The following is a 27999-nucleotide window of genomic DNA, read 5'->3' on the forward strand; positions in this document are numbered from 1 at the left end:
CCCCCAATCTCCTCCCCTTCTTCCCTCTTCTCCCCCACTCCCTCCTCACTTCTCCCCACTCTTGCTGGCAAAACTCACTGTTGTTACTTTTCCCTCTCTCTCTTTCCCATGGTTTGAACAAGTTGATATTACAGCATCTGATGTTTACAACAGCTTCTCACAGACTTTCAAGGCCTTGTATCTGTCTTACCTTTAACCTTCGAGACAATCTGCTGAATGAAACTTTTCCAATTTGGCCAACCTTCCCAGCATGCTGCCTTGAACAGTCAGTTTAACCGTTCCTTTGTTGAAATAATATTTTTAACCAAACTCAGCTCCTTTAGCAGGTAATTAATAACTGGTGTTGAAAGTCCAAAATCCTTCAGTCGCCCCTCAATTGAGTGTGAGATCGAACAACTCACTTTAACCCATTCATTGAATCTGAATTGCACTCACCACAGATAAGTTTAAACATTGTTACAAGAAGTTTAATCAGCGTCACATTTACAAAAAAGTTCTTTCAAATACGACAAATGAGAAAGAAAAGTGTTACAATCATAACAAGCTGTATAATAACAAAAAGCAGAGACATGATTTTCACCCAAGGATGCTGTCCCACATTATAGACGACCTCCCTCCATTCATGATCCCCAGGGGTAGAGGTCCCCTTTTCAATGTCAGCATTACGTTGTTTTGAATGCACTGTCAGTCTATCAATATTAGGGGTTTTAAACTACAGAAGTAATCTAAGAAAGTGGTTTCCCTCATTACTTCTCAGTCTTAATCTTCTACAATCTCCCCCCACCCTCCTTTGTGGGATCCTGGGGCCTTATCTAAGGTCCTCATCCTGTGAGCATCACAGACCGATCTCCAGCCATTTGCTCTTCTAATCTAAGTTTCATTTGGTTAATATCACACATCATGATACAGACAAAGAAAATCATAATACATTGTACAGAAAACTACAGAAACTAGGCTCCCCCCAAATACTACCATATCATCAAGAAATCTTGGACTTCAAAGATCCTCCAGCTCTCCTTTTTACCATTATCCATCTTGTGGATAATTCTGGCTCAGTATTATTTCTCCCCGGCCCTCAGTTGTCCCAATTTCATCGTTAACTCGAAGGAATCCAAACCTGAATTTTGGAAATCCAAATTCTATGTCCGTCTTTACTTTAATTTCAATCCCTCTGATAGGTACCAGTGTGTTTAACACTATCCTGATTGTTTCATTAACTGGTCGGTTTCTCTATGGAGCATGTGTCAGTGCCTTGATTACCAAGTGTAAATCAGTAGTGATCCAGTATCTGTCCTCACTCTCCTGAGCACATTAACCATTTCATGTCGTGGTGTTGTCAACATGACTGAGCATGTCTGAGACCCGTCCTTCAGGGCATCTCCATCATGCGTTCCACAGACTGGTTGCCTCACGTGCAAAATATCACATTTACACACACAGCTGTTTCCCAAAATCACACCGAACGTGACATCAAATACAAGCCATTCCTGTGCTTTCAGGCTATCTGATCAACAGACCGGGGGGTGTCTGGAGGTATTTGCTTATCTCCCCCTGCGTGGTCCCGATCTCTCGGGTAGAGCCCAGGTTATAAAATATTCTTCTCACTGTTCAGTATAAGCAAGGACACAACCGTCTCCAAGAGAAAGCTATCAATTAACGATTGTTAACTCCCCTTTCCTGACTTTCACTGGATTGTGTATTGATTCCTGATTGATGCCCTTTGGGGGTTGTTCCCAGGTGATCTTTGTTTCTCACCGGTCACTCACACATCGTTTTCCTGACCCTTTGGTTTTTGGTTATCACAAAATGTCCCATTATCACCCATGACCACCTGGGACGCTGATTGTAGACTCCAATTGGTGGGGCAATTTTCCTGTTTGTGTCTCACACACTCAGTCACCTCAGTAACATCCCATAATACTCCCATTTCATGTTGGTTGTGAGCCCTGGAGGAACCTTACTGTCCAATAAACTAAAAATCACCACCCCATAAAACACAGATTAAAAGTTCCCAGTCTGGTCCAATGAATCAATACATTTGCTTAGTTGCAGACAGATGTGTTACCCCCCCTGGGCAGTCCCAGAAGCTCTCAGCGATGCCCAGGAGACCCCGGGGGTGAAATTAGTCTCTGGTGTTAGTGCAACACGGGCGATAGTGAATGGACAGCCCATTTTACACCCGCACCATTTTCTTTCCCACTGAAGTCAGTGTAACTCGGGCTGTCGATTCACCATCACTGTTTGGAGCGACCGTCAAAGAACAATTTCAAACCCCAGCCTCAGATTTTCACAGCAGCACTTTAAAGGGACCGTGCCCTGTCACTACCATTCACTACTGAGATTAATACAGTCGTGCCCTGTCACTACCATTCACTACTGAGATTCATACGATCGTGCCCTGTCACTACCATTCACAACTGTGATTCATACAGTCGTGCCCTGTCACTACCATTCACTACTGTGATTAATACAGTCATGCCCTGTCACTACCATTCACTACTGTGATTAATACAGTCGTGCCCTGTCACTACCATTCACTACTGAGATTAATACAGTCATGCCCTGTCACTACCATTCACTCCTGAGATTAATACAGTCATGCCCTGTCACTACCATTCACTACTGAGATTAATACAGTCATGCCCTGTCACTACCATTCACTCCTGAGATTAATACAGTCATGCCCTGTCACTACCATTCACTACTGAGATTAATACAGTCGTGCCTGCCACTATTCTGATTCACTACTGTGATTAATACCACGACAATTCTGCAACTAAAGTGGTAAAATTCTACAACTGAAGGAGACAATTAATTGGAACGCTACGAATTACAAGCAAACTCACCAAAAGCAGCTATTTTTAGCTTTAGTGACAGACCCGAACAAAGAAAATCACAAAGACCCCGGATCCTGACAAAGAGGGGCAGTGCTGGAAGTGACATAATTAGAGGTGCGGACCCGGAAATACCGTCAGCAGAGAGGTGCTCCCGGAAGTGACATCATCAGAGGGGGCGGAGCCAGGAGTGACATCATCAGAGGGACAGAGCGGGGAGTGACATCATCAGAGGGGCACTCCTGGAAGTGACATCATCAGAGACACGCTCCCGGAAGTGACATCATCAGAGGGGCAGACCTGGAAGTGACATCATCATATGGAGCAGACCTGGAACTGACATCATCAGAAGAGCAGTCCTGGAAGTGACATCATCAGAAGGGCAGACCTGGAAGTGACATCAGTCCCGAACAGGAAGTGATGTCACCGAGTCTCCGCTATCAGGATTAATTTAACAGTTTTAGGGATGTTTCTTCCCAACAACAAAATGCCGGAAACACGGGTTCAGTGAATGTGGTTTGAAATGTGTGTAAATGTGTCAGTGAGTCAGTGACCCGGTGAAATGACACAGTCCCGGCCTCGTAGTCCAACTGAACTCGGATCCGGCTCTTAGACGGGATCGGTGGGAGGTCAGTGAACCGGGAATTGTGACCGGCACTGAGAGAAACACCAAACAAACCATAACGTAAACACCAGGATTTACTGTTTTCCCCGAGACCAGACTCTCCCTCCTCTCTCTCTGCGCTCCCACACACAATCCCTATTCTCCAGTCTTCCCCATCAGTCTCCACATCCCAGGAATGGGATTCTGAGGAGAAACTCTGGGAGCAGAGGACTTGGGGCCAGACTGCGAACCTCTCTGGGTGAGGTGGGTAGGGTTGTTCATGTCCAGTCCCTGTTACTGATCTCAGATCATTGGACAGAACCAAGTTCCAGTTTGCTGTCTTTGGATCCAGGCTCATCGCTGACCTTTGCCCTAGAGGGGAGAGAAGAGATTGGTCAGACAGGGTTATTCCACTCCCATCAATGATTGACAGCTGCAGGGTGGGAGTGTCAGTATTTCCCAGACACTGTCAGCCCCATATTACCTCTTAGACTGTGTTCATCCCCTGTTGAATAAATGGCCTTTGATCAGAATCCCTGTTAAATAGCAGTGTGTGGGTCCCAGTGCTGTACACTCAGTGCAAACACTGCAGTGGAGACACACATTAGCAGTCAGTTTAATCACACAAGCCCCTGGCACTGTGCACACGTTCTCCCAGACACAATGGAGGGGATTCACCGGCACACAACACATCCCACAGACTCACAGTTACAGCCCCACAATCTCAGCACTGGCTGTACTGGGAACACACAGCTCACAGGAGTGTGTCCTGGGCTTTCTCCCTCCTGTTACTGTCCCATCCTGAATACAGGAGTGTGCCCTGGGCTCTCTCCCTCCTGTTACTGTCCCATCCTGAATACAGGAGTGTGCCCTGAGCTCTCTCCCTCCTGTTACTGTCCAATCCTGAATACAGGAGTGTGCCCTGAGCTCTCTCCCTCCTGTTACTGTCCCATCCTGAATACAGGAGTGTGCCCTGAGCTCTCTCCCTCCTGTTACTGTTCCATCCTGAATACAGGAGTGCGTCCTGGGCTCTCCCCCTCCTGTTACTGTTCCATCCTGAATACAGGAGTGTGCCCTGGGCCCTCTCCCTCCTGTTACTGTCCCATCCTGAATACAGGAGTGTGCCCTGGGCTCTCTCCCTCCTGTTACTGTTCCATCTTGAATACAGGAGTGTGACCTGGGCTCTCTCCCTCCTGTTAGTGTTCCATCCTGAATACAGGAGTGTGCCCTGGGCTCTCTCCCTCCTGTTACTGTTCCATCCTGAATACAGGAGTGTGCCCTGGGCTCACTCCCTCCTGTTACTGTTCCATCCTGAATACAGGAGTGTGCCCTGAGCTCTCTCCCTCCTGTTACTGTTCCATCCTGAATACAGGAGTGTGCCCTGGGCTCTCTCCCTCCTTTTACTGTCCCATCCTGAATACAGGAGTGTGCCCTGGGCTCTCTCCCTCCAGTTACTGTCCCATCCTGAATACAGGAGTGTGCCCTGGGCTCTCTCCCTCCTGTTACTGTTACATCCTGAATACAGGAGTGTGCCCTGGGCTCTCTCCCTCCTGTTACCGTTCCATCCTGAATACAGGAGTGTGCCCTGGGCTCTCTCCCTCCTGTTACTGTCCCATCCTGAATACAGGAGTGTGCCCTGGGCTCTCTCCCTCCTGTTACTATCCCATCCTGAATACAGGAGTGTGCCCTGGACTCTCTCCCTCCTGTTACTGACCCATCCTGAATACAGGAGTGTGCCCTGGGCTCTCTCCCTCCTGTCACTGTTCCATCCTGAATACAGGAGTGTGCCCTGGTCTCTCTCCCTCCTGTTGCTGTCCCATCGTGAATACAGGAGTGTGTCCTGGGCTCTCTCCCTCCTGTTACTGTTCCATCCTGAATACAGGAGTGTGCCCTGGGCCCTCTCCCTCCTGTTACTGTCCCATCCTGAATGCAGGAGTGTGCCCTGGGCTCTCTCCCTCCTGTGACTGTCCCATCCTGAATACAGGAGTGTGCCCTGGGCCCTCTCCCTCCTGTTACTGTTCCATCCTGAATACAGGAGTGTGCCCTGGGCTCTCTCCCTCCTGTTACTGTCCCATCCTGAATACAGGAGTGTGCCCTGGGCTCTCTCCCTCCTGTTACTGTTCCATCCTGAATACAGGAGTGTGCCCTGGGCTCCCTCCCTCCTGTTACTGTCCCATCCTGAATACAGGAGTGTGTCCTGGGCCCTCTCCCTCCTGTTACTGTTCCATCCTGAATACAGGAGTGTGCCCTGGGCTCTCTCCCTCCTGTTACTGTTCCATCCTGAATACAGGAGTGTGCCCTGAGCTCTCTCCCTCCTGTTACTGTCCCATCCTGAATACAGGAGTGTGCCCTGGGCTCTCTCCCTCCTGTTACTGTCCCATCCTGAATACAGTAGTGAGCCCTGGGCTCTCTCCCTCCTGTTACTGTCCCATCCTGAATACAGGAGTGTGCCCTGGACTCTCTCCCTCCTGTTACTGTCCCATCCTGAATACAGGAGTGTGCCCTGGGCTCTCTCCCTCCTGTTACTGTTCCATCCTGAATACAGGAGTGTGCCCTGGGCTCTCTCCCTCCTGTTACTGTTCCATCCTGAATACAGGAGTGTGCCCTGAGCTCTCTCCCTCCTGTTACTGTCCCATCCTGAATACAGGAGTGTGCCCTGGGCTCTCTCCCTCCTGTTACTGTCCCATCCTGAAGACAGTAGTGAGCCCTGGGCTCTCTCCCTCCTGTTACTGTCCCATCCTGAATACAGGAGTGTGCCCTGGGCTCTCCCCCTCCTGTTACTGTTCCATCCTGCTCACAGCTCTGATTAAAGTCTCCATTAATTTCCACACAGTAGTGAGGATTCTGTTGTCAATTGAGATGAATCTGATGTCCCTTCTGTACATTAAACTGTTGCTCCCTGTTCACTCTGAATTCACCAACACTCCCTCTCGCCCTGGGTCTGAGACTTGGACCAATTCCCAGCTGCGAGGAGGGAACAGGTGCAGGAACTCGACCCTCGAATCCCTCGCACTGAACCCTGACTGAAGAAACGTCACCGAGAAAGAAAGGGTTAACTAGGAACAGAAAGGGTTAAATAGAAACATAAAGGGTTAAATAGAAATTATGAACATTGTGATCCCCTGTGATATAAACACACCTTGGAATATTCCCGCTCTCCCCCCGATCCCTGTCGACTGCTCGATGACAATCCCTGGGACAGGGGCTCCCCCTGTTGAGCTGATTCTGCCCCCTCCCCGGAGCACAGATACTGACAGCCCTGTGAGGGACAGTGTCCCTTTAAGAGACACTCTGATTGACAGTGTGTAACCCCGCCCCTACCTGACCCATGGCGGGTGAAGCTTTGGCCCATTGCAGTGAGGAATGTTTAAAGCAGGTGTCACTGACGACTGAGGATTAATCTCAGGCTCCTGATCCACACACACAGGGACCTGAGATTAAAGTTCGGGGATATTCCCAGCTGTCTGAACACAACTAACCCGACCTGCTAACTGGCCATAACTTTCCAAACATCCGTAGATACGGGGGGCGGTGCCAGAGGACTGGAGAATCACAAATGTTACACCCTTGTTCAAAAGAGGGTGTAAGGATAAACCCAGCAACTATAGGCCAGTCAGTTTAACCTCAGTGGTGGGGAAACTTTTAGAACCGATAATCCGGGACAGAATTAACAGTCACTTGGTCAAGTGTGGATTGAATAGGGAAACCCAGCACGGATTTGTCAAAGGCAAATCGTGTTTAACTGACCTGATAGAGCTTTTTGATGAGGTAACAGAGAGGGTAGATGAGGGTAATGCAGTTGATGTGATGTACATGGACTTCCAAAAGGCATTTGATAAAGTGTCGCATGGTAGGTTTATCATCAAGATTGCGGCCCATGGAATAAAGGGGGCAGTGGAAACATGGATACAGAATTGGCTAAGTGACAGGAAACAGAGAGTAGTGGTGAACGGTTGTTTTTCGGACTGGAGGGAGGTGTGCAGTGGTGTTCCCCAGGGGTTGGTGCTGGGACCACTACTTTTCTTGATAAATCTTCTTCTTTGGCAGTCCCTCAGGGTCGAGGATGACTTGCTTCCACTCCGGGAGGGTGGGTTCTGCGGTGGCTGAATAGTCCAATCCTGGAGCCGCAGACTCTGCCACAGGTGGGGCAGGTAGTGTTTGATAAGGTGGGTGGGTGAGACGCTCTGGATTCTGTGCGCTCTTTTTGCTGCTTACGCTTGGCCTCCGCGTGCTCCACTCGGTGACGCTCGAGGTAATTGGCGCCTTCGTGGATGCTTCTTCTCCAGTTTGGGCGATTTAGGGCAAGCGATTCCCACGTGTCAGTGGGGATGTTGCATTTTTTTAGGGAGGCTTTGAGAGTGTCCGTCTCGCGTTTCCTCTGCCCTCCTAGTGATCGCCTGCCATTGCGGAGCTCGGAGTAGAGCACTTGTTTAGGGAATCTTGTGTCGGGCATGCAGACAATGTGGCCCCGCCCATCGCAGCTGGTTGAGCGTGACCAGTGCCTCGATACTGGGGATATTAGCCTGGGAGAGAATGCTCACGTTGGTACGTCTATCCCGCCAGTGGATTTGCAGGATTTTGCGGAGGCAACGTTGGTGATATCTCTCCAGTGATTTGAGGTGTCTGCTGTACATTGTCCATGTTTCTGATGTGTACAGGAGGGCGGGGACCACGGCTGCTCTGTAGACCATTGGTGCTGGATTTGAGGTCTCGGTCTTCGAACACTCTGTTCCTCAGGTGTCACTGGCGCTTTGGAGTCGATGTTGAATTTCATCGTCGATGTCTGCTCGCACCGAGAGGAGGCTCCCGAGGTATGGGAAATGATCCACACTGTCCAGAGGCTCACCGTGGATCTTGATGGTCGGGGGGCAGTGTTGTGTGGCAGGAGCGGGCTGGGAGAGGACCTTTGTTTTCGGGATGTTTAGCCTGAGGCCCATTCTCTCATACACCTCGGTGAATGTGTCGACGATGGTTTGTAGCTCGGCCTCTGAGTGTGTGCACACGCTGGCATCGTCTGCGTACTGCAGCTCGATGACCGAAGTTGGGGTGGTCTTGGTTCTGGCCTGGAGGCGTCAAAGGTTGAACAGTTTCCCACTTGTCCTGTAGGTTAGCTCCACTCCGGCGGGGAGCTTCATGGTGATGGGGTGGAGTGTTGCAACGAGGAAGATGGAGAAGAGCGTTGGTGTGATGACGCAGCCCTGGTTGATCCCCAGTTTGCACTCGTATTGGGTCTGTGGTGGATCCGTTGGTGAGGATCACGGCTCGCATGTCATCGTGGAGCAGGTGGAGAATGGTGACGAATTTCTGGGGGTAGCCGAATTTGAGGAGGATGCTCCACAATTCCTCACGGTTGACAGAGTCGAAGGCCTTTGCGAGATCGAAGAAGGCCATGTACAGAGGTTGATGCTGCTCCCTGCACTTTTCCTGGATTTGTCGCGCGCTAAAGATCATGTCCATTGTGCCTCTTGATGGGCGGAAGCCGCATTGAGACTCAGGGAGGAGCTCTTCGGCCACTGGAAGGAGGCGGTTGAGGAGGATTCTCGCGATGACCTTTCCCGTGGTGGACATTAGGGAAATCCCTCTGTAATTTCCGCAGTCGGACCTATCTCCTTTCTTGAAGATGGTCACAATTACGGCGTCTCTGAGATCTCCCAGCATGCTCTCTTCCTTCCAGACAAGGGTGATAAGGTCGTGTATTCGTGTCAAGAGTGCCTCTCCGCCATGTTTTCGTACTTCAGCGGGGATTCCATCAGCACCGGGGGCCTTGTTGTTTTTCAGTTGTCGAATGGCTTTTTTGACCTCACGGCGGGCTGGGGTTGAGCTGAGATGGTGACGGGCTGGGGTTGTGCTGAGATGGTGGCGGGCTGGGGTTGTGCTGAGATGGTGGCGGGCTGGGGTTGTGCTGAGATGGTGGCGGGCTGGGGTTGTGCTGAGATGGTGGCGGGCTGGGGTTGTGCTGAGATGGTGGCGGGCTGGGGTTGTGCTGAGATGGTGGCGGGCTGGGGTTGTGCTGAGATGGTGGCGGGCTGGGGTTGTGCTGAGATGGTGGCGGGCTGGGGTTGTGCTGAGATGGTGGCGGGCTGGGGTTGTGCTGAGATGGTGGCGGGCTGGGGTTGTGCTGAGATGGTGGCGGGCTGGGGTTGTGCTGAGATGGTGGCGGGCTGGGGTTGTGCTGAGATGGTGGTGGGCTGGGGTTGTGCTGAGATGGTGGCGGGCTGGGGTTGTGCTGAGATGGTGGCGGGCTGGGGTTGTGCTGAGATGGTGGCGGGCTGGGGTTGTGCTGAGATGGTGGCGGGCTGGGGTTGTGCTGAGATGGTGGCGGGCTGGGGTGGTGCTGAGATGGTGACGGGCTGGGGTTGTGCTGAGATGGTGGCGGGCTGGGGTTGTGCTGAGATGGTGGCGGGTCGCGTGTTGCGGGATAGTGTCGAGGGTACTTGTGTCGAGGACTGGGTCTTGGTTGAGGAGGTCCTCGAAGTGCTCTCTCCAGCGGGCGTTGACTGCCTCTCTGTCTTTGATGAGCGCCTCTCCATGTTTGGCTCTCAGTGGGGTAGGTCCCTGGGTACTCGGACCGTGGATGGCTTTAATTGCGCTGAAGAAGCCGCGCACGTTGTGGTTGTCGGCGAGTTGCTGAGTTTCCTGCGCTCTTTCCACCCACCATCTGTTCTTTAGGTCACGGGTTCTTTGTTGCACCTCGGCCTTCAGTTGCCTGGAGGCTTGTTTCCTCTCACTCGAGTTTTGGTGGAGCTGCCAATTCAGGAACGCCTTGCCTTTGCGGTCTAGGAGATCCTGGATCTCCTGATAGTTCTCGTCGAACCAGTCTTGGTGTTTCCTGGTCGAGAGACCGAGCGTCTCCTCGCAGGTGCTGACTATGGTGGCTTTTAGGGCGGACCAGACGCTGTGGGCACTCTGGGACTCTGGATCATTGGTCGTCACCAGATTGGTTGTAAGGCGACGGCTGAGTTGGTCTTTCTCCTCAGGGTCTTTGAGTCCAGCGACATTAAGTCTCCTGCGGCAGAGTTTTTTCTGCCGCTGCCGGTTTGGGGCTCGGTTGATGGAGATGGTCGAGTGGATTAGTCGGTGGTCAGTCCAGCAGTCGGCGGCTCCAGGTGATGCGGACATCTTTGCGGTCCCTCGCTCGGACCATGATGTGGTCTATTAGGTGCCAGTGCTTGGAGATACTTTCCTTGATATATATTCATGACTTGGGTGTAGAGGGGACAATTTCAAAATTTGCAGTTGACACAAAACTTGGAAGGGTAGTAAACAGTGAGGAGGATAGTGATAGACTTCAAGAGGTATAGACAGGCAGGTGGCATGGGCGGACACGTGGCATGAAATTTAACGCAGAAAAATGCAAAGTGATACATTTTAGTAGGAAGAATGAGGAGAGGCAATATAAACTAGAGGGCACAACTCTAAAAGGGGTACAGGAACAGAGAGATCCTGGGCTTTATACATAGAGGCATAGTGTACAAAGGCAAGGAAGTCATGATGAACCTTTATAAAACACTGGTTCGGCCACAACTGGAGTATTGTGTCCAGTTCTGGGAACCGCACTTAAAAAAGATGTGAAGGCCTTACAGAGGGTGCAGAAAAGATTTACTAGAATGATTCCAGGGATGAGGGACTTTAGTTACGTGGATAGACTGGAGAAGCTGGGGTTGTTCTCCTTGGAACAGAGATGGTTGCAAGGAGATTTGATAGAGGTATTCAAAATCATGAAGGGTCCAGACAGAGTAGATAGAGGGAAACTGTTCCCATTGGCAGAAGGGTCAAGAATGAGAGGACATAGATTTAAGGTGATTGGCAAAAGAACCAATGGTGACATGAGGAAAAACTTTTTTACACAGCGAGTGGTTAGGATCTGGAATGCACGGCCCGAGGTGGTGGTGGAGGCAGATTCAATCATGGCCTTCAAAGGGGAACTGGATAACTACTTGAAAGGAAAAAATCTGCAGTGATACAGGGAAAGGGCGGGGGAACGGGACTAGCAGGATTGCTTTTGCAAAGAGCAGGCGTGAACTCGATGGGCCGAATGGCCTCCTTCCGTGCTGTAACCTTTCTATGATTCTATACTGGCAGTCCCCTATAGAATCCTAGAATCTTACAGCACAGAAGGAGGCCATTCGGCCCATCGTGCCTGTGCCGGCTCTTTGAAAGAGCTATCCAATTAGTCCCACTTCCCCGCTCTTTCCCCATAGCCCTGCAAATTTTTCCTTTTCAAGTATTTATCCAATTCCCTTTTGAAAGTTATTATTGAATCTGCTTCCACCGCCCTTTCAGGCAGCGCATTCCAGATCAGAACAACTCACTGTAAAAAAAATTCTCCAAATCTCCCCTCTGGTTCTTTTGCTGATTACCTTAAATCTGTGTCCTCTGGTTACAGACCCTCCTGCCACTGGAAACAGTTTCTCCCTCTCTACTCTATAAAAATCACTCAAAATTTTGAACTCCTCTATTAAATCTGCCCTTAACCTTCTCTGCACTCAGGATAAATGAGCAGGTAATGGAGAGCAAGTTGGCTACAAAACAGAAAACAGAGAGTCGGGATTAAGGGTAGTTACTCAGACTGGCAAAAGGTGGGAAGTGGTGTTCCCCAGGGATCGGTGCTGGGACCACTGTTGTTCACAATTTACATTCATGATTTGTATTCGGGAATTGGAAGTACAATTTCAAAATTTGCAGACGACAGCACATTGGGGGGTGTGGTTAATACAAAGGAAGAATGTGTCAAAATACAAGGAGACATTAATAAACTTACAGAGTCGGCTGTAATTGGCAAATGAATTGTAATATAGATAAGTGTGAGGTGGTGCATTTTGGTAGGAAGAATAAAGAGGCCACAAACTGCTTGTTCAATAAGAGTCTAAATGGGGTAGAGGAGCAAAGGGATCTGGGGGTACAGACACACAAATCACTAAAAGTAGTGACACAGGTTAATAAGGCCATAAAAAGGCAAATCATCACTGGGGTTCATTTCTGGAGGGATAGAATTGAAAAGTGAAGAAGTTATGTTGAACTTGTATAGAATCTTGGTTAGACCACACTTGGAGTATTGTGAACAGTTCCGGTCTCCATATTATAAATAGTGTATAGAGGCATTGGAGAGGGTGCAAAAAAAGATTCACAAGGATGATATCAGAACTGAGAGGATAAACTTATCAGGAAAGGCTGAACAGGCTGGGACTCTTTACTCTAGAAAAGAGAAGGCTGAGGGGTGACCTGATCGAGGTTTTTAAGATAATGAAAGGGTTTGATAGGGTAGAAGTAGAGAAACATAGAAAATAGGAGCAGGAGTAGGCCATTCGGCCCTTCGAGCCTTCGAGAGAAAATGTTTCCACTTGTGGGGGAGTCCAAAACTCGAGGTCATCAATGGGAAATAGTCACTAATAAATCCAATAGGGAATTCAGGAGAAACTTCTTAACCCAGAGAGTGGTGAGAATGTGGAACTCACCACCACAAGGAGCAGTTCAGGCAAATAGCACAGATGTATTGAAGGGAAAGCTCGATACGCACATGATGGAGAAAGGAATAGAAGGGTATCCTGATAGGGTGAGATGAAGTAGGGAGAGGGGAGGCCCGTGTGGAGCATAAATGCCGGCATGGACCAGTTGGGCCGAATGGCCTGTTTCTGTGCTGTAGACTTGATGTGACTCGATGTAAAGAGAACAATCCCAGTTTCTCTAATCTCTCCACATAACTGAGGTCCCTCATCCCTGTACCATTCTAGTACATCTCCTCTGCACCCTCTCCAAGGCCTCGACATCAATAGAATTACATAGAATGAACAGCAGAGAAACAGGCCATTCGGCCCATCTGGTCCATGCTGGTGTTAATGCTCCACATGAGCCTCTTCCCTCCGACTTGATTTAACCCTTTCAGTGTATCATTCTATTCCTTTCCCCCTCATGTCTTTATCTTGCTTCCCCTTAAATGTATCTGTGTGTTCGCCTCAACTACTCCATGTGGGAGCGAGTTCCACATTCTCACCACTCTCTCAGTAAAGAAGATTCTCCTGAGTTCCCGATTGGATTTATTAGTGACTATCTTATATTTATGACCCTAGTTTTGGTCTCCCCACAAGTGTAAACATCTTCCTTACGTCTACCCCATCAAACCCCTTCATAATCTTAAAGACCTCTATCAGGTCACCCCTCAGCCTTCTCTTTTTGAGAGAAAAGAGCCCCAGTCTGTTCAACCTTTCCTGATATTTATAACCTCTCAGTTCTGTCATCATCGTTGTGAATCTTTTTTGCACGTTATCCAGTGCCTCTAGATTCTTTTTATAATATTGAGACCAGAACTGTGCATCGTACTCCAAGTGAGGTCTAACCAAGGTATACGGAGACCAGAACTGTGCACAGTGCTCCAAGTGTGGTCTAACCAAGGTATATGGAGACCAGAACTGTGCACAGTGCTCCAAGTGTGGTCTAACCAAGGTATATGGAGACCAGAACTGTGCACAGTGCTCCAAGTGTGGTCTAACCAAGGTATATGGAGACCAGAACTGTGCACAGTGCTCCAAGTGTGGTCTAACCAAGGTTTGATACAAGTTTAACATAACTTCCCCGCTTCTCCATTCAGATGTCCTCAGTACACACCGCCTTCCTCCTCTTTCAGTCCAATCAGTATATTGATCGTAATCGCCTTGGAAATCTTATTTTAATGATTTAATAACAGTTTCTTCATGTCTCAGACAAGCCCAGCTAACGGCAATCATCTCTAACCTGAGGGCTTTAATCTAAGTGCCTCCTCACCTCCTGAAATTCTTAACCTTGACATCTCTCCTAAAGTGTGGTGCCCAGAATTGGAGAAAAGCTGCACGTTCTCACTTATCATTCCCAATATGTCTGAGTGGTACTTTTCCGATCCATTCAGCCTCTTCTGGATAAGTTGAGATATTTTGGACAGGTTCAGGGTGAGCGCTGGAACATCTGGGTCTGTGACTCTCTGAGTCTCAGTCACTCTGTAATGAAAGAGGAGAGAATGTTTTTATCAGTGGGGACATTTCAGATCAGAAACCCAAAGGGGAACGAGTGATCAGTGCGACAACCTGCACCCCTTCTAATGCTCGTACTGACACCCCGCAGCAACCCATCCTGAGAATGGCAGAATCCCGGGATTTGCAGTCTCCCTGCATTCACACTGATCTCCACACGTGCAGTGGGATCCTGGTTTGCTGTCACTTCAGCTCAGTTTGTGATTTTCAAAGCCGTCTGTGTTCAGTCCAGTTTCTCTGTACTGGAGCCCTTATCTTTCCATTATTAATAATTATTATTATCCCGAGGGTCTCCAGTCTGTGCTCCCCCCTCTCTGCAGGAACACACTCACTACGATCATGTGAAGTGAGGAGAGGAGAAGGAACAGCCTCCCAGGGACCTGGGATCGGTGGGATTCCCTCACAGAGTGTCCAGTCACACTGACATTACTGGGAAATTTCAGCACACACTCATTTCTCTGTTAGTGGATAGAATGAGCCAATCACAAGACATTTTACTGTCACTCTGACACTGGGACCTGCCCCTCTCCTCATTTCTCCATGGGCTGGTTGATAGAACAAGCCAATCACACAGCACTTACTGACCCAATGGAATAAAGCTGTCACTGACACACATGGAGCCTTTAGGAAGCCTCGGTTAGATACAGGTCACTGCAGGTTTCTCTCACTCTCAATTCCTGTCCAACAGGTTCCTGAGAAGCTCGACACACCGATGGAACAGCCCATCTCACTCCCATTTCCCACAGGCTGCCTGAGCCAAGAACCCCTCAAACCACAGTTAAACATCACTCAATATTCGCCCCATTTGGAAGCCCCTGATCTGGGGAGGTTTCCAAGCGGTGATTCTACTTTCACTCTTCTCCCAGATACAGGTGAAGGTTCCCTATCAGCAGCAGGTACTGTATGACTGAGAGGAACTTACCTGGAAAGGAGCTGCTTCGAGTTCTGTGAATAAAGAGAGGAGATCAAATCAGTCAATAGAATCAAAGAATCATACTGCACAGGAGGAGGCCATTCGGCCCATCGTGCCTGTGCTGGCTCTTTGAAAGAGCTATCCAATTAGTCCACTCCCCCTGTTCTTTCCCCATAGTCCTGCAAATTTTTCCCCTTCAATTCCCTTTTGAAAGTTATTATTGAATCTGCTTCCACCGCCCTTTCAGGCAGCGCATTCCAGATCAGAACAACTCACTGCATAAAAAAATTCTCCTCATCTCCCCTCTGGTTCTTCTACCAATTACCTTAAATCTGTGTCCTCTGGTTACTGGCCTCCCTGCCAGTGGAAACAGTTTCTCCTTATTTACTCTATCAAAACCCTTCATGATTTGAACACCTCGATTAAATCTCCCCTTAACCTTCTCTGCCCTGAGGAGAACAATCCCAGCTTCTCCAGTCTCTCCACATAACTGAAGTCCCTCATCCCTGGTACCATTCTAGTAAATCTCCTCTACACCTTCTCTTAGGCCTTCATATCCTTCCTAAAGAGTGGTGCCCAGACCTGGACACAATACTCCAGCTGGGACCTAACCAGTGATTTATAAAGGTTTAGAATAACTTCCTTGCTTTTGTACTCCAAGCCTGTTTATAAAGCCCAGGATCCCGTATTCTTTTTTAACAGCTTGATCAAATTGTCCTAATCACCTTCAAAGATTTCTGTCGATGACCCTCCAGGTCTCTCTGTTCCTGCACCCCCTTTAAAATTGTACCATTTAGTTTATTTTGCCTCTCCTCATTTTTCCTTCCAAAATGCATCACTTAAATTGCATCTGCCATGTGTCCGCCCATTTCACCAGTCTGTCCATGTCCTCCTGAAGTCTGTTCCTATCCTCCTCACTGTTTACTACATTTCCAAGCTTTGTGTCAGCCGCAAACATTGAAATTATGTTCCATATACCCAAGTCCAGGTCATTAATATATATCAAAAAGAGCAGTGGTCCTAACACTGACCCCTGGGGAACACCACTGTAAACTTCCCTCCAATCTGAAAAACTACTCTCTGCTTTCTGTCCCTTAGCCAATTTTGTATCCACGCTGCCCCTGTCCCTTTATTCCCATGGGCATTAATTTTGCTAACAAGTCTATTGTGTGGGATGCAGAAAAATACTAAATGATATATTTCGGTAGGAAGAATGAGGAGAGGCAATATAAACTAAAGGGCACAACTCTAAAAGGGGTACAGGAACAGAGAGATCTGGGGGTTTATGTGCACAAATCGTTGAAGGTGGCAGGGCAGGTTGAGAAAGTGATTAAAAAAGCATACGGGATCCTGGGCTTTATAAATAGAGGCACAGAGTACAAAAGTAAGGAAGTCATGATGACCCTTTATGAAACACTAGATCGACCACAACTGGAGTATTGTGTCCAGTTCTGGGCACCGCACTTTAGGAAAGATGTGAAGGCCTTAGAGAGGGTGCAGAAGAGATTTACTAGAATGATTCCAGGGATGAAGGAGTTTAGTTACGTGGATAGACTGGAGAAGCTGGGGTTGTTCTCCTTGGAAGAGACGGTTGCGAGGAGATTTGATAGAGATATTCAAAATCATGAAGGGTTCAGGCAGAGTAGATAGAGAGAAACTGTTCCCATTGGCGGAAGGGTCAAGAACCAGAGGACACAGATTTAAGGTGTTTGGCAAAAGAACCAAAGGTGACATGAGGAAAAACTTTTTTACACAGCGAGTGGTTCTGATCTGGAATGCACTGCCCGAGGGGGTGGTGGAGGCAGATTCAATCATGGCCTTCAAAAGGGAACTGGATAAGTACTTGAAAGGAAAAATTTGCAGGGCTGCAGGGAAAGGGTGGGGGAGTGTTACTAGCTGGATTGCTCTTGCATAGAGCCGGCGTGGACTCGATGGGCTGAATGGCCTCCTTCCGTGCTGTAACCTTTCTATGAATCGATGATTCTATGATTTATCATATGTCTTCTGAAAGTCCATATACACAACATCAACTGCACAACCCTCATCAGATCTCTCAATTATTTTTAAATCATAAAATCATAGTATGATTCAGGACAGAAGGAGGCCATTCAGCCCATCGTGTCTGTGCCGGCTCTTGGGTAGAGCTATCAAATTAGCCTGATTCCCCCGCTCTTTCCCCATCGCCCTGTAAATTTTACCCCTCCAAGTATTTATCCAATTCTGTTTTGAAAGTTATTATTGAATCTGCTTCCACCGCCCTTTCAGGCAGCGCATTCCAGATCAGAACAACTCGCTGTGTAAAAAGAATTCTCCTCTTCTCACCTGATTCTTTTGCTGATCATCTTAAATCTGTGTCCAATGTTTACAGAACTTTATAAGCCCATAAGAGATAGGAGCAGGAGTCGGCCATTCGGCCCCTTGAACCTGCTCTGCCATTTAATGAGATCATGGCTGATCTGATTTTTACCTCAACTCCACTTTCCCGCCCTTTCCCCATATCCTTTGACTCCCTTGCTGATCAAAATTTGTCCAACTCAGCCTTGAATGTATTCAGTGACTCAGCCTCCACAGCTTTTTGGGGTAAAGAATTCCAAAGATTCACGACCCTCTGGGAGAAGAAATTCCTCCTCATTTCCATCTTAAACGGGTGACCCCTTATTCTGAGACCATACCCCCTCGTTTTAGATTCCCCCACGAGGGGTAACATCCCCTCAGCATCTACCCTATCGAGTCCCCTCAGAATCTTGTGTGTTCCAATAAGATCTCCTCTCATTCTTCTAAACTCCAATGAGTATAGACCCAACCTGTTCAATCTTTCCTCATAAGACAACCCTTCCATACCCGGAATCAACCGAGTGAACCTTCTCTGAACTGCCTCCAATGCAAGTATGTCCTTCCTTAAATAAGGGCACCAGAACTGTACGCAGTACTCCAGGTGTGGTCTCACCAGCACCCTGTACAGTTGTAGCATGATTCCCCTGCTTTTATACTCCATCCCCCTAGAAATAAAGGCCAACCTTCTGCCACTGGAAACAGTTTCTCCAGATTTACTCTATCAAAACCCTTCATGATTTTGAACACCTCAATTAAATCTCCCGTTAACCTTTTCTGCTCTAAGGAAAACAACCCCAGCTTCTCCAGTCTCTCCACATAACTGAAGTCCCTCATCCCTGGTCCCATTCCAGTAAATCTCCTCTGCACTCTCTCTAAGGCCTTCACATGCTTCCTAAAGTTCAGTGCCCAGAATTGGACACAATACTCCAGCTGGGGCCGAACCAGTCATTTATAAAGGTTTAGAATAACTTCCTTGCTTTTGTAATCTATGCCACTGTTTATAAAGCCAAGGATCCTGGGTACTTTTTAAACAGCCTTCTCACCTTGTCCTGTCACCTTCAAAGATTTGTGTACGTACACCCCCAGGTCTCTCTGTTCCTGCACCCTCTTTAAAATTGTACCATTTAGTTTATTTTGCCTCTCTTCATTCTTCCCACCAAAATACATCACTTCACACTTCTTTGCATTAAATTGCATCTGCCATGTTTCTGCCCATTTCACCAGTCTGTCTCTGTCCTCCTGAAGTCTGTTACTATCCTTCACATCGTTTACTACATTTCCGAGTTTTGTGACATCTGCAAACTTTGAAATTATGCCCTGTATACCCAAGTCGAGGTCATTAATATATATTAAAAAGAGCAATGGTCCGAATACTGACCCCTGGGGGAACACCACTATAAACTTCCCTCCAGTCTGAAAAACAACCGTTCACCACTACTCTCTGCTTTCTGTCTCTGAGCATATTTCGTGTCCATGCTGCCACTGTCCCTTTAATCCCATGGGCTTCAATTTTGCTGACAAGTTTTCATCGAAGAATTCAATCAAGTTAGTCCGACACGATTTGCCTTTAATAAATCTGTGTTGTCTGTCGTTTATTATCCCATTTTCTTCCAAGTGACAATTAATTTTGTCTCAGATTATTGTCTCTCGAAATTTCCCCACCATCGACGTTAGGCTGACTGGCCTGTAGTTGCCGGGTTTATCCCTCTCCCCTTTTTTGAACAGAGGTGTAACATTTGCAATCCTCCAGTCCTCTGGCAACATTCCCATATCCAAGGAGGATTGAAATATTGTGGACAGACTCTCCACTATTTCCACCCTTACTTCCCTCAGCAAACTAGGATGCATCCCACCCGGACCGGGTGACTTTTCTACTTTGAGCGCTGTCAACCCTTTTCGTACTTCCTCTTTATCTATTTTAATCCATTCGGCCCCTCGAGCCTGCTCCACCATTCAATCAGATCATGGCTGATCTTCAACCTCAACTTAACTTCCCGCACAATCCCCATAATCCCTTCATTCCATTAGTTTCCAAAAATCTGTCAATCTCAGTCTTGAATATACTCAATGACTGAGCATCCACAGCACTCAGGGGTAGAGAATTCCAAAGATTCACAATCCTCTAAGTGAAGACATTTCACCTCATCTTGGTCCTAAATGGGCTAATTATCTTGAGACTATGCCCCCTAGTTCTAGACTTCCAGCCAGAGGAAACAACCTCTCAGCACCTACCCTGTCGAGCCCTCTCAGAATCTTATATGTTTCAATGAGATCACCTCTCATTCTTTTGATGAGGGGGCGGACATATGAGGAGAGGTTGAGTAGATTGGGACTCCACTCATTGGAGTTCAGAAGAATGAGAGGCGATCTTATTGAAACATATAAGATTGTGAAGGGGCTTGATTGGGTGGATGCGGTGAGGATGTTCCCAAGGATGGGTGAAACTAGAACGAGGGGGCATAATCTTAGAATAAGGGGCTGCTCTTTCAAAACTGAGATGAGGAGAAACTTCTTCACTCAGAGGGTAGTAGGTCTGTGGAATTTGCTGCCCCAGGAAGCTGTGGAAGCTACATCATTAAATAAATTTAAAACAGAAATAGACAGTTTCCAAGAAGTAAAGGGAATTAGGGGTTACGGGGAGCGGGCAGGAAATTGGACATGAATTTAGATTTGAGGTTAGGATCAGATCAGCCATGATCTGATTGAATGGCGGAGCAGGCTCGAGGGGCTGATTGGCCTACTCCTGCTCCTATTTCTTATGTTCTTATGTTCTAGACTCCAGAGAATATAAACTCATTCCACTCAATCTCTCCTCATAAGACATCCCTCTCACCCCAGGAATCAATCTAATGAACCTTCGTTGCACCCCCTCCAAGGCAAGTATATCCTTCCTTTGGTAAGGAGACCAAAACTGTACATAATGCTCCAGGTATGGTCTCACCAGAGCCCTGTATAATTGCAGCAAGACGTCCTTACTCTTATACTCTTATACTCCAACCCCCTTGCAATAAAAGCTAACATACCATTTGCCTTCCTAATTGCTTGCTGTACCTGCATGTTAACTTTCTGTGATTCTTGTACAAGGACACCCAAATCCCTCTGACTACCAACATTTTTAGTCTCTCACCTTTTAAAAAATATTCTGCTTTTCTATTCTTCCTGCCAAAGTGGATAATTTCACATTTCCCCACATTATACTCCACCTGCCACCGTCTCGCCCATTCACTTAACCTGTCTATATCCATTTGCAGCCTCTTTGCATCCTCCTCACAGCTTACTTTCCCACCTATCTTTATATTGTCAGCAAACTTGTATACATTACACTCGGTCCACTAATCTAATCATTGATATAGATTGTAAACAGCTGAGGCCCAAGCACTGATCCTAGTGGCACCCCACTAGTAATAACCTGTCAACCCGAAAATGACCCGTTTATTCCTACTCTCTGTTTTCTGTCCATTAAGCAATCTTCAATCCATGCTAATATATTACCCCCAATCACATGAGCCCTAATCTTCTGTGGCACCTTATCGAATGCATTTTGAAAATCCAAATATACTACATCCACCAGTTCCCCCTCATCTACCCTGCTAGTTACACCCATAAAAAGCTCTAATAGATTTGTCAAACACAATTTCCCTTTCATAAAACCGTGCTGACTCTGCCTGATCATATTACGATTTTCTAAGTGCCTGTTACTACGTCCTTAATAATAGATTCTAGGATTTTCTCTCCCACTGATGTCAGGCTAACTGGCCTATAGGTCCCTGTTTTCTCTCTCTCTTCTATCTTGAATACGGGTTTACATTTGCTACCTTCCAATCAACAGGTACTGTTCTAGAATCGAGGGAATTCTGGAAGATCAAAACCAATGCATCCACTATCTCTGCAGCCACCTCTTTTAAAACCCCACGATGTAGACCATCAGGTCCAGGGGATTTGTCAGCTTTTAGTCCCATTAATTTCTCCAGTACTTTTTCTTTACTAATCGTCATTACTTTATGTTCCTCACTCTCATTTGCCCCTTGGTTCCCCACTATTTCCGGTATGTTTTTGTCTTTTCAACGGTGAGGACAGATACAAAATATTTGTTTAACATCTCTGCCATTTCCTTAATCCCCATTATAATTTCTCCTGTCTCTGCTTCTAAGTGACCCACGTTTACTTTAACTAATCTCTTCCTTGTTACATTCCTGTAGAAACTCTTACAATCTGTTTTTATATTTCTTGCTAGTTTACTCTCATTCAATTTTGTCTCTCTTTATCAATTTCGTGGTCATCCCTTGCTGATTTCTAAAACCCTCCAAATCCTCAGGCTGACTGCTCTTTTTGGTAACATTGTAAGCCTCTTCTTCTAATCTAATACCATCCTTAACTTCTCTAGATAGCCGCGGTTGGATCACTTTTCCTGTGGAGTTTTATGGTCCTTCATTGGCCCCACCTTTCCTTTAACTACCCTTTTACACTTTGTAAGTTTCTAAAAGACTTTATGTTACCCGCTAATCTTTTCTCATACATTATCTTTGCCCCTTTCATTTCCTTTTTTTCAGTTCTCCTCTGCACTCTCTGTATTCTGTTTGATTCTCTACTGTGATTACTGTCTATTATGAACCTGATGTGGAGATGCCGGTGATGGACTGGGGTTGACAATTGTAAACAATTTTACAACACCAAGTTATAGTCCAGCAATTTTATTTTAAATTCACAAGCTTTCGGAGGCTTCCTCCTTCGTCAGGTGAACGATGTGATCCATTTTCACATCGTTCACCTGACAAAGGAGGAAGCCTCCGAAAGCTTGTGAATTTAAAATAAAATTGCTGGACTATAACTTGGTGTTGTAAAATTGTTTACTATTATGAACCTGACATTTATCATAAGCCTCCTTTTTCTGTTTCATTTTAATCTCTATTTCTTTAATCATCCAGGGAGCTCTAGCTCTGGATGCCCTTCCTTTCCCCCTCACAGGAATGTCTCTAGTCTGTACCCGAACTATCTCCTCTTTGAAGGCCTCCCATTGCTCATTTACTGTTTTACCTTCCAATCTTTGTTTCCAACCCACCTGGGCCAGATCCCTTTTCAACTCACAGAAATTAACCCTCCTCCAGTTGAGTATTTTCACATTTGATTGTTTCTTGTCCTCTTCCATTACTTTCTAAACCTAATTATATTGTGATCACTGTTTCCCAAATGCTCCCCCACTGAAACATGCTCCACTTGCCCCACTTCATTCCCCAGAACTAGATCCAGCACTGCTTCCTTCCTCGTTGGGCTGGAAACATATTGAAGAAAGTTCTCCTGAACACATTTGAGGAATTCCTCCCCCTCTTTGCCCTTTACTCTGTTTTTTCCCCAGTCTATATTCGGATAATTGAACTCCCCCATGATCACTATTCGATTGTTTATACAACAAACAAATCAACACCCAATGAAACCAAACCGTGAATTTGGGATTGAGAGTAAAGAGTTCAATGTATAACAGTAGGTGGGGCCAGTCACAGGAATGGGGAATAATCCAACATTTTACTGCACTCCATCCTGGGGCAGCACCAACACTCCTGGGGCAGGGCTGAGGGGGCAGCACCAACACTCCTGGGGCAGGGCTGAGGGGGCAGCACCAACACTCCTGGGGCAGGGCTGAGGGGGCAGCACCAACACTCCTGGGGCAGGGCTGAGGGGGCAGCACCAACACTCCTGGGGCAGGGCTGAGGGGGCAGCACCAACACTCCTGGGGCAGGGCTGAGGGGGCAACACCAACACTCCTGGGGCAGGGCTGAGGGGGCAGCACCAACACTCCTGGGGCAGGGCTGAGGGGGCAGCACCAACACTCCTGGGGCAGGGCTGAGGGGGCAGCACCAACACTCCTGGGGCAGGGCTGAGGGGGCAGCACCAACACCCCAGGGGCAGGGCTGAGGGGGCAGCACCAACACTCCTGGGGCAGGGCTGAGGGGGCAGCACCAACACTCCTGGGGCAGGGCTGAGGGGGCAACACCAACACTCCTGGGGCAGGGCTGAGGGGGCAGCGCCAACACTCCTGGGGCAGGGCTGAGGGGGCAGCACCAACACTCCTGGGGCAGGGCTGAGGGGGCAGCACCAACACTCCTGGGGCAGGGCTGAGGGGGCAGCACCATTGCTGGGCCCCACCAACAATCTTCAAACAATTCAGCCCTCTCACCAGCCTCACAGAAACGCCCCATTCCCCAGACATGGCCCTGTTTATATTGAAGATGTACCTGAATAAAGGAGAGAGGGTCCCTCTGTAGCAGACCATGGTATTCTCCATCTATTAATGTCATCTGTTCCATCCTCTTGTTTAATGCTTCAGAACAGCTTCTAATCTGTGAGAGAGCTCGGAGCCCCTCCTCATCGATCAGTTTCAGTGCGTATTCTTCATCTTCTTCCAGCTGTCTCCTCCAGTCAGAGTAGCTCTTCGATAGCTTTCCTTTCAGCTCATTGATTCGTGTCTGAAACCCAAACCAACTCTCATTACAAACGGCCCTTCCACACAGCTCTTACCCTGAGCACACGGCACTTTCCAGGGACGGGACAGTTTGTTTCGATCACTACTCGATCACCCGTTAAAGATAGACGAGCAGTGGGGGGTGTCTACTGGGAGAGAAAACAGAGTTTAACGAGTGTTGCCTTGAGCCTTGAGTTTAAAAGAAAGAGCACTGTATTTAGACTGTGTATGGCACTGCCACCTGGTCCATCCACACCTGGAGTGATGGGTCCAGTTTTGGTGCCCACACCTGGTGAAGGAGATCGAGACTCTGGAGAGGACGGTGGCCAGAATGACACGTAGTCTGATGGATTTAATTCTGAGGATCGGCTCCAAGAGGGAGGGCGATTTAGAGAAAGGCCGAGAGGGACATGATTGAGGTTTTTAAAATGATCGAGGGATTATTGGACTCACTGGTTGGGTGAGGTATTGAGATGGATCGGGATGGTAGGACCAGAGGGTCTGTGTATAAAATCCATAGGCACAGAGTTAGGTTGGACACCAGAGTCCTCGATCTCTGGAACAGACTCCCTGAACATGTGGGGGGTTTGGAGTCACTCCCACCCTTTAAAAGGGAGCTGGGGAGGAATTTCCCAGAGTTTGTCCTGAATTGGCTGCAGATTCCAGAGTAAATCCAGTCCCACTTTTCCCTACCTTTATTTCAGCTTCTGATCTCTCCAAGTCTCGCTGTTTGGTGGAACAATTCTGCTGGACTCCCCGAAGCCTCTCGATTTCTCTCTCCAATTCTTCCTGTAAAGGCAATTGGAAAGTTTTCAAAAGGGATTCAAACTGGGATTTAAAGGGGAAATGATTCCGTTCCAGGAGTGACCCCACTGGGTGTGGATAGAAAGTGGTTTGGGGGATTCTCAGTGTCTGGGCCTTGAGCAGAAATATTCCCTTCTGTGGCTCTCAGTAAAGAGGCGCTCCCTGCCCTGTATAAACTGAGTGACCACACACACACCGGCTTCTTTTCACACTGACACACCGTGTGCTGCATTTTCACACGGACTCAGCTCCTCCATTTCCAGGAATCAGCCGAGGGGAAAGGGAGACAGACTCAGTCACACCAGCATTTCTCAAACACCAATTCCCTCTTGTTGTGAGAAACAGTTTCCCCCCCCAGCCCCTGAGTCACCCCCCGTGGGTGTCCCTCACTCCCCCCACCGGTGATGGTCCTCTCCCTGCTGGTCAGATGGCAGAATACCCCAGCGTTACACAGGGCTCCAACATGCTCTGCTCTACAGCCCTATGTCATGGAGTGCCAGTTCTCACAGGTGCCCATGAGAATCCATACGCAGTGCCCCTTTAATGAAAATGCTTACATAGTCAGTAATACTAGAAGCTAGGATTGCTTATGTGGCAAAGTAGAAACAGGAGTTACTTCGAAGCCAGCATACTGTGGGTCAGGACAAGGGGCCCCATCAAGGCTGATAGTTATATGCTGAGTTTGTTAGATATAGAGGTCTGTTGATGCTCATCATGGAAGAGACCTGACAGGACTCGGGAGTCTCTGGTGTGAGTGTCTTGGTACAGCCGGTTAATCAATAAAAGCAATAAGCTGATCAAGGCTGGAAACATTCCAAGCTAGTAGATAAGAGTGGAGAAGGACCACGAAGGCATTCCAAACTGGGAGATAAGAATACATTCATCTGTGTCTGTCAATGTTGCATGTTCAGGCCCCTGTACTACCTGTAATTGGCCGGTAATTATGTAACCTTACATGGCCTACCGATGCCCCGCTGATGATTGGTGTGGACCCTGGCTGTACAGGTGCCCACCTCCTCTGATAAATGTATAAAAGTGTGAACTCCTGTATGTAACTTGTCTTGTTCTGTTAGGATCGACACGGCTCTGTCCGGAGTCAAAATCGATGCTAGAGACCAAGCCCCGCGGTAAATAAAATTGTGTTGAATTTAAAGACGTATTCGATTTCAGTTTTTGCTGAACCAGACTGAGGGGAAAGAATCGAGTTCATCACCCACACAGTGAATTACTGAGCTCCACAATGCCCTCACCCTGGCTCACTCTCACACCCCTCCCAGTGCCCACCCTGTTCTCTCAGACAGACTGTAAGAGAAAGGGGAGGGAGCATCTGACTGACAAAAAATTAACAGCCGTAAACCCAGACCCGGGGCAGAAAGAAAACTCTGGGCTAAATCAGCACTGTCTGCAATCAGTTCGAATTAATGTTCGTCATCAACAGGAAAACTCTCCCTCACTGTATTTAATATCAGGAATTGTGTCGCTCACCTTAATTGCAGCTTGTGCCTGATCGAGGCTCAGCAGTGTGTGGGATTTATGTTTCCCTATTATTGTACAGGAAGCACACACACTCTCTGCATCATCTTTACAGTAGTATTCAAGGACCTTCTTATGGTCAAGGCACTGTCTCTCTGTAAGGTCAGCCGTAGGCTCGATTAGGGTGTGATCCTTGAAGGCCTCTTTCCGTAAATGTGGTTTTAAATGAAGGGAGCAAAAGGAAGCTTCACATTTCAGACACGTCTTCACAGCCGGGGTTGGATTTTCTTCACAGCAATCACACATGACACGGCCTGAATCAGCAGGAGGCTGTGAGCGATTGTATTTCTCCACGATATTACACAGCGTGAAGTTTCTCTCCAGACTGGGCCTGGGGTTGAATTTCCGGCGACACTGAGGGCACTCAAACCCTCCTGGGCCTGCTGTCTGGGCCCAAACTCCCTCAATACATTTCAAACAGAAACTGTGCAGACAGGGTAATATCACCGGGTCCTGGTACACCTGGAGACACACAGCACAGGTTAATTCATCCTCGAAAGCTCCGGGCTCCATTCCTGCAGCACCTGAAAGAGTTTTCACACAGAACAGAGAGAGAGAGAGAGAGAGAGGAACCAGAGCAGGAAGTGAAATTCTAATAAACACTCGGTGCAAGGAGTGACAAAGTTAGTTTCAGTTTCGTGACTCACTTTGTTTGAAGATTAACCCTTTCAGGCCTGCAGTAGCAGCTCAGAAAAACAAGATTGCAATTTTACAATCTGGAGCCAGAATACAGCAAGCTGGACTCAGTAAACACAAACCGAAAACTAATCAGCTCAGACCAGACCCTAAACGGTTTAACAAATGATTTAAAACTGATATAAAGAGGAACAATAACCTTCACAAATCCCCCAGAGAGGAAAGGGAAGGAGCTCTCTGGGAGGAATAGAAAAATATACAGAAAAAGTTAAAAGGTTCATCGTGGGAAAGTGAGCTGTGAGGAGGACACAGAAAATCTGCAAAGGGATATGGACAGGTTAAGTGAGTGGGCAAGAAGGTGGCAGATGGAGTATAATGTGGGGAAATGTGAGGTTATTCACTTTTGTGGGAAGAACAGAAAAACAGAATATTGTTGAAATGGTGAGAAACTATTAAATGTTGGTGTTCAGAGAGATCTGGGTGTCCTCATTCAAGAAACACAAAAGTTAGCACACAGGTACAGCAGGCAATTAGGAAGGCAAATGGAATGTTGGCCTTTATTGCAAGAGGTTGGAGTACAAGAGTAAGGAAGTCTTACTACAATTATACAGGGCTTTGGTGAGACTTCACCGGGAGTACTGCGCACAGTTTTGGTCTCCTTATCTCAGGAAGGATATACTTGCCTTAGAGGCGGTGCAACGAAGATTCACTGGATTGATTCCTGGGATGAGAAGGTTGTCCTTTGAGGAGAGATTGAGTAGAATGGGCCTATACACTCTGGAGTTTAGAAGAATGAGAGGTGATCTCATTGAAACATATAAGATTCTGAGGGGGCTTGAGAGGGTAGATGCTCAGAGGCTGTTTCCCCTGGCTGGAGAGTCTAG

The 27999-nt window shown here is 47.7% G+C and overlaps 1 protein-coding gene across 2 annotated transcripts; it reads right to left on the reverse strand.

Moving 5' to 3' along the window:
• Positions 1-445: 445 nt before the first annotated feature.
• Positions 446-27064, reverse strand: LOC137310064 (E3 ubiquitin/ISG15 ligase TRIM25-like). 2 transcript variants are annotated; one of them, XM_067978029.1, is made up of 6 exons: positions 26432-27064; positions 24836-24931; positions 23916-24146; positions 15361-15383; positions 14272-14405; positions 446-3810 (listed from the first exon to the last, which is right to left on the reverse strand). In XM_067978029.1, exons 1-6 carry the CDS (start codon positions 26990-26992, stop codon positions 3281-3283), a joined length of 1575 nt encoding a protein of 524 aa, XP_067834130.1. In that variant the 5' UTR covers positions 26993-27064; the 3' UTR covers positions 446-3280. The 2 variants fall into 2 exon arrangements, with proteins under 2 accessions (XP_067834130.1, XP_067834129.1); XM_067978028.1 differs by having other exon boundaries at positions 14197-14405.
• Positions 27065-27999: the final 935 nt, after the last annotated feature.

The sequence above is a fragment of the Heptranchias perlo genome, unplaced genomic scaffold, assembly GCF_035084215.1.
Source record: "Heptranchias perlo isolate sHepPer1 unplaced genomic scaffold, sHepPer1.hap1 HAP1_SCAFFOLD_209, whole genome shotgun sequence".
Classification (NCBI taxonomy): domain Eukaryota; kingdom Metazoa; phylum Chordata; class Chondrichthyes; order Hexanchiformes; family Hexanchidae; genus Heptranchias; species Heptranchias perlo.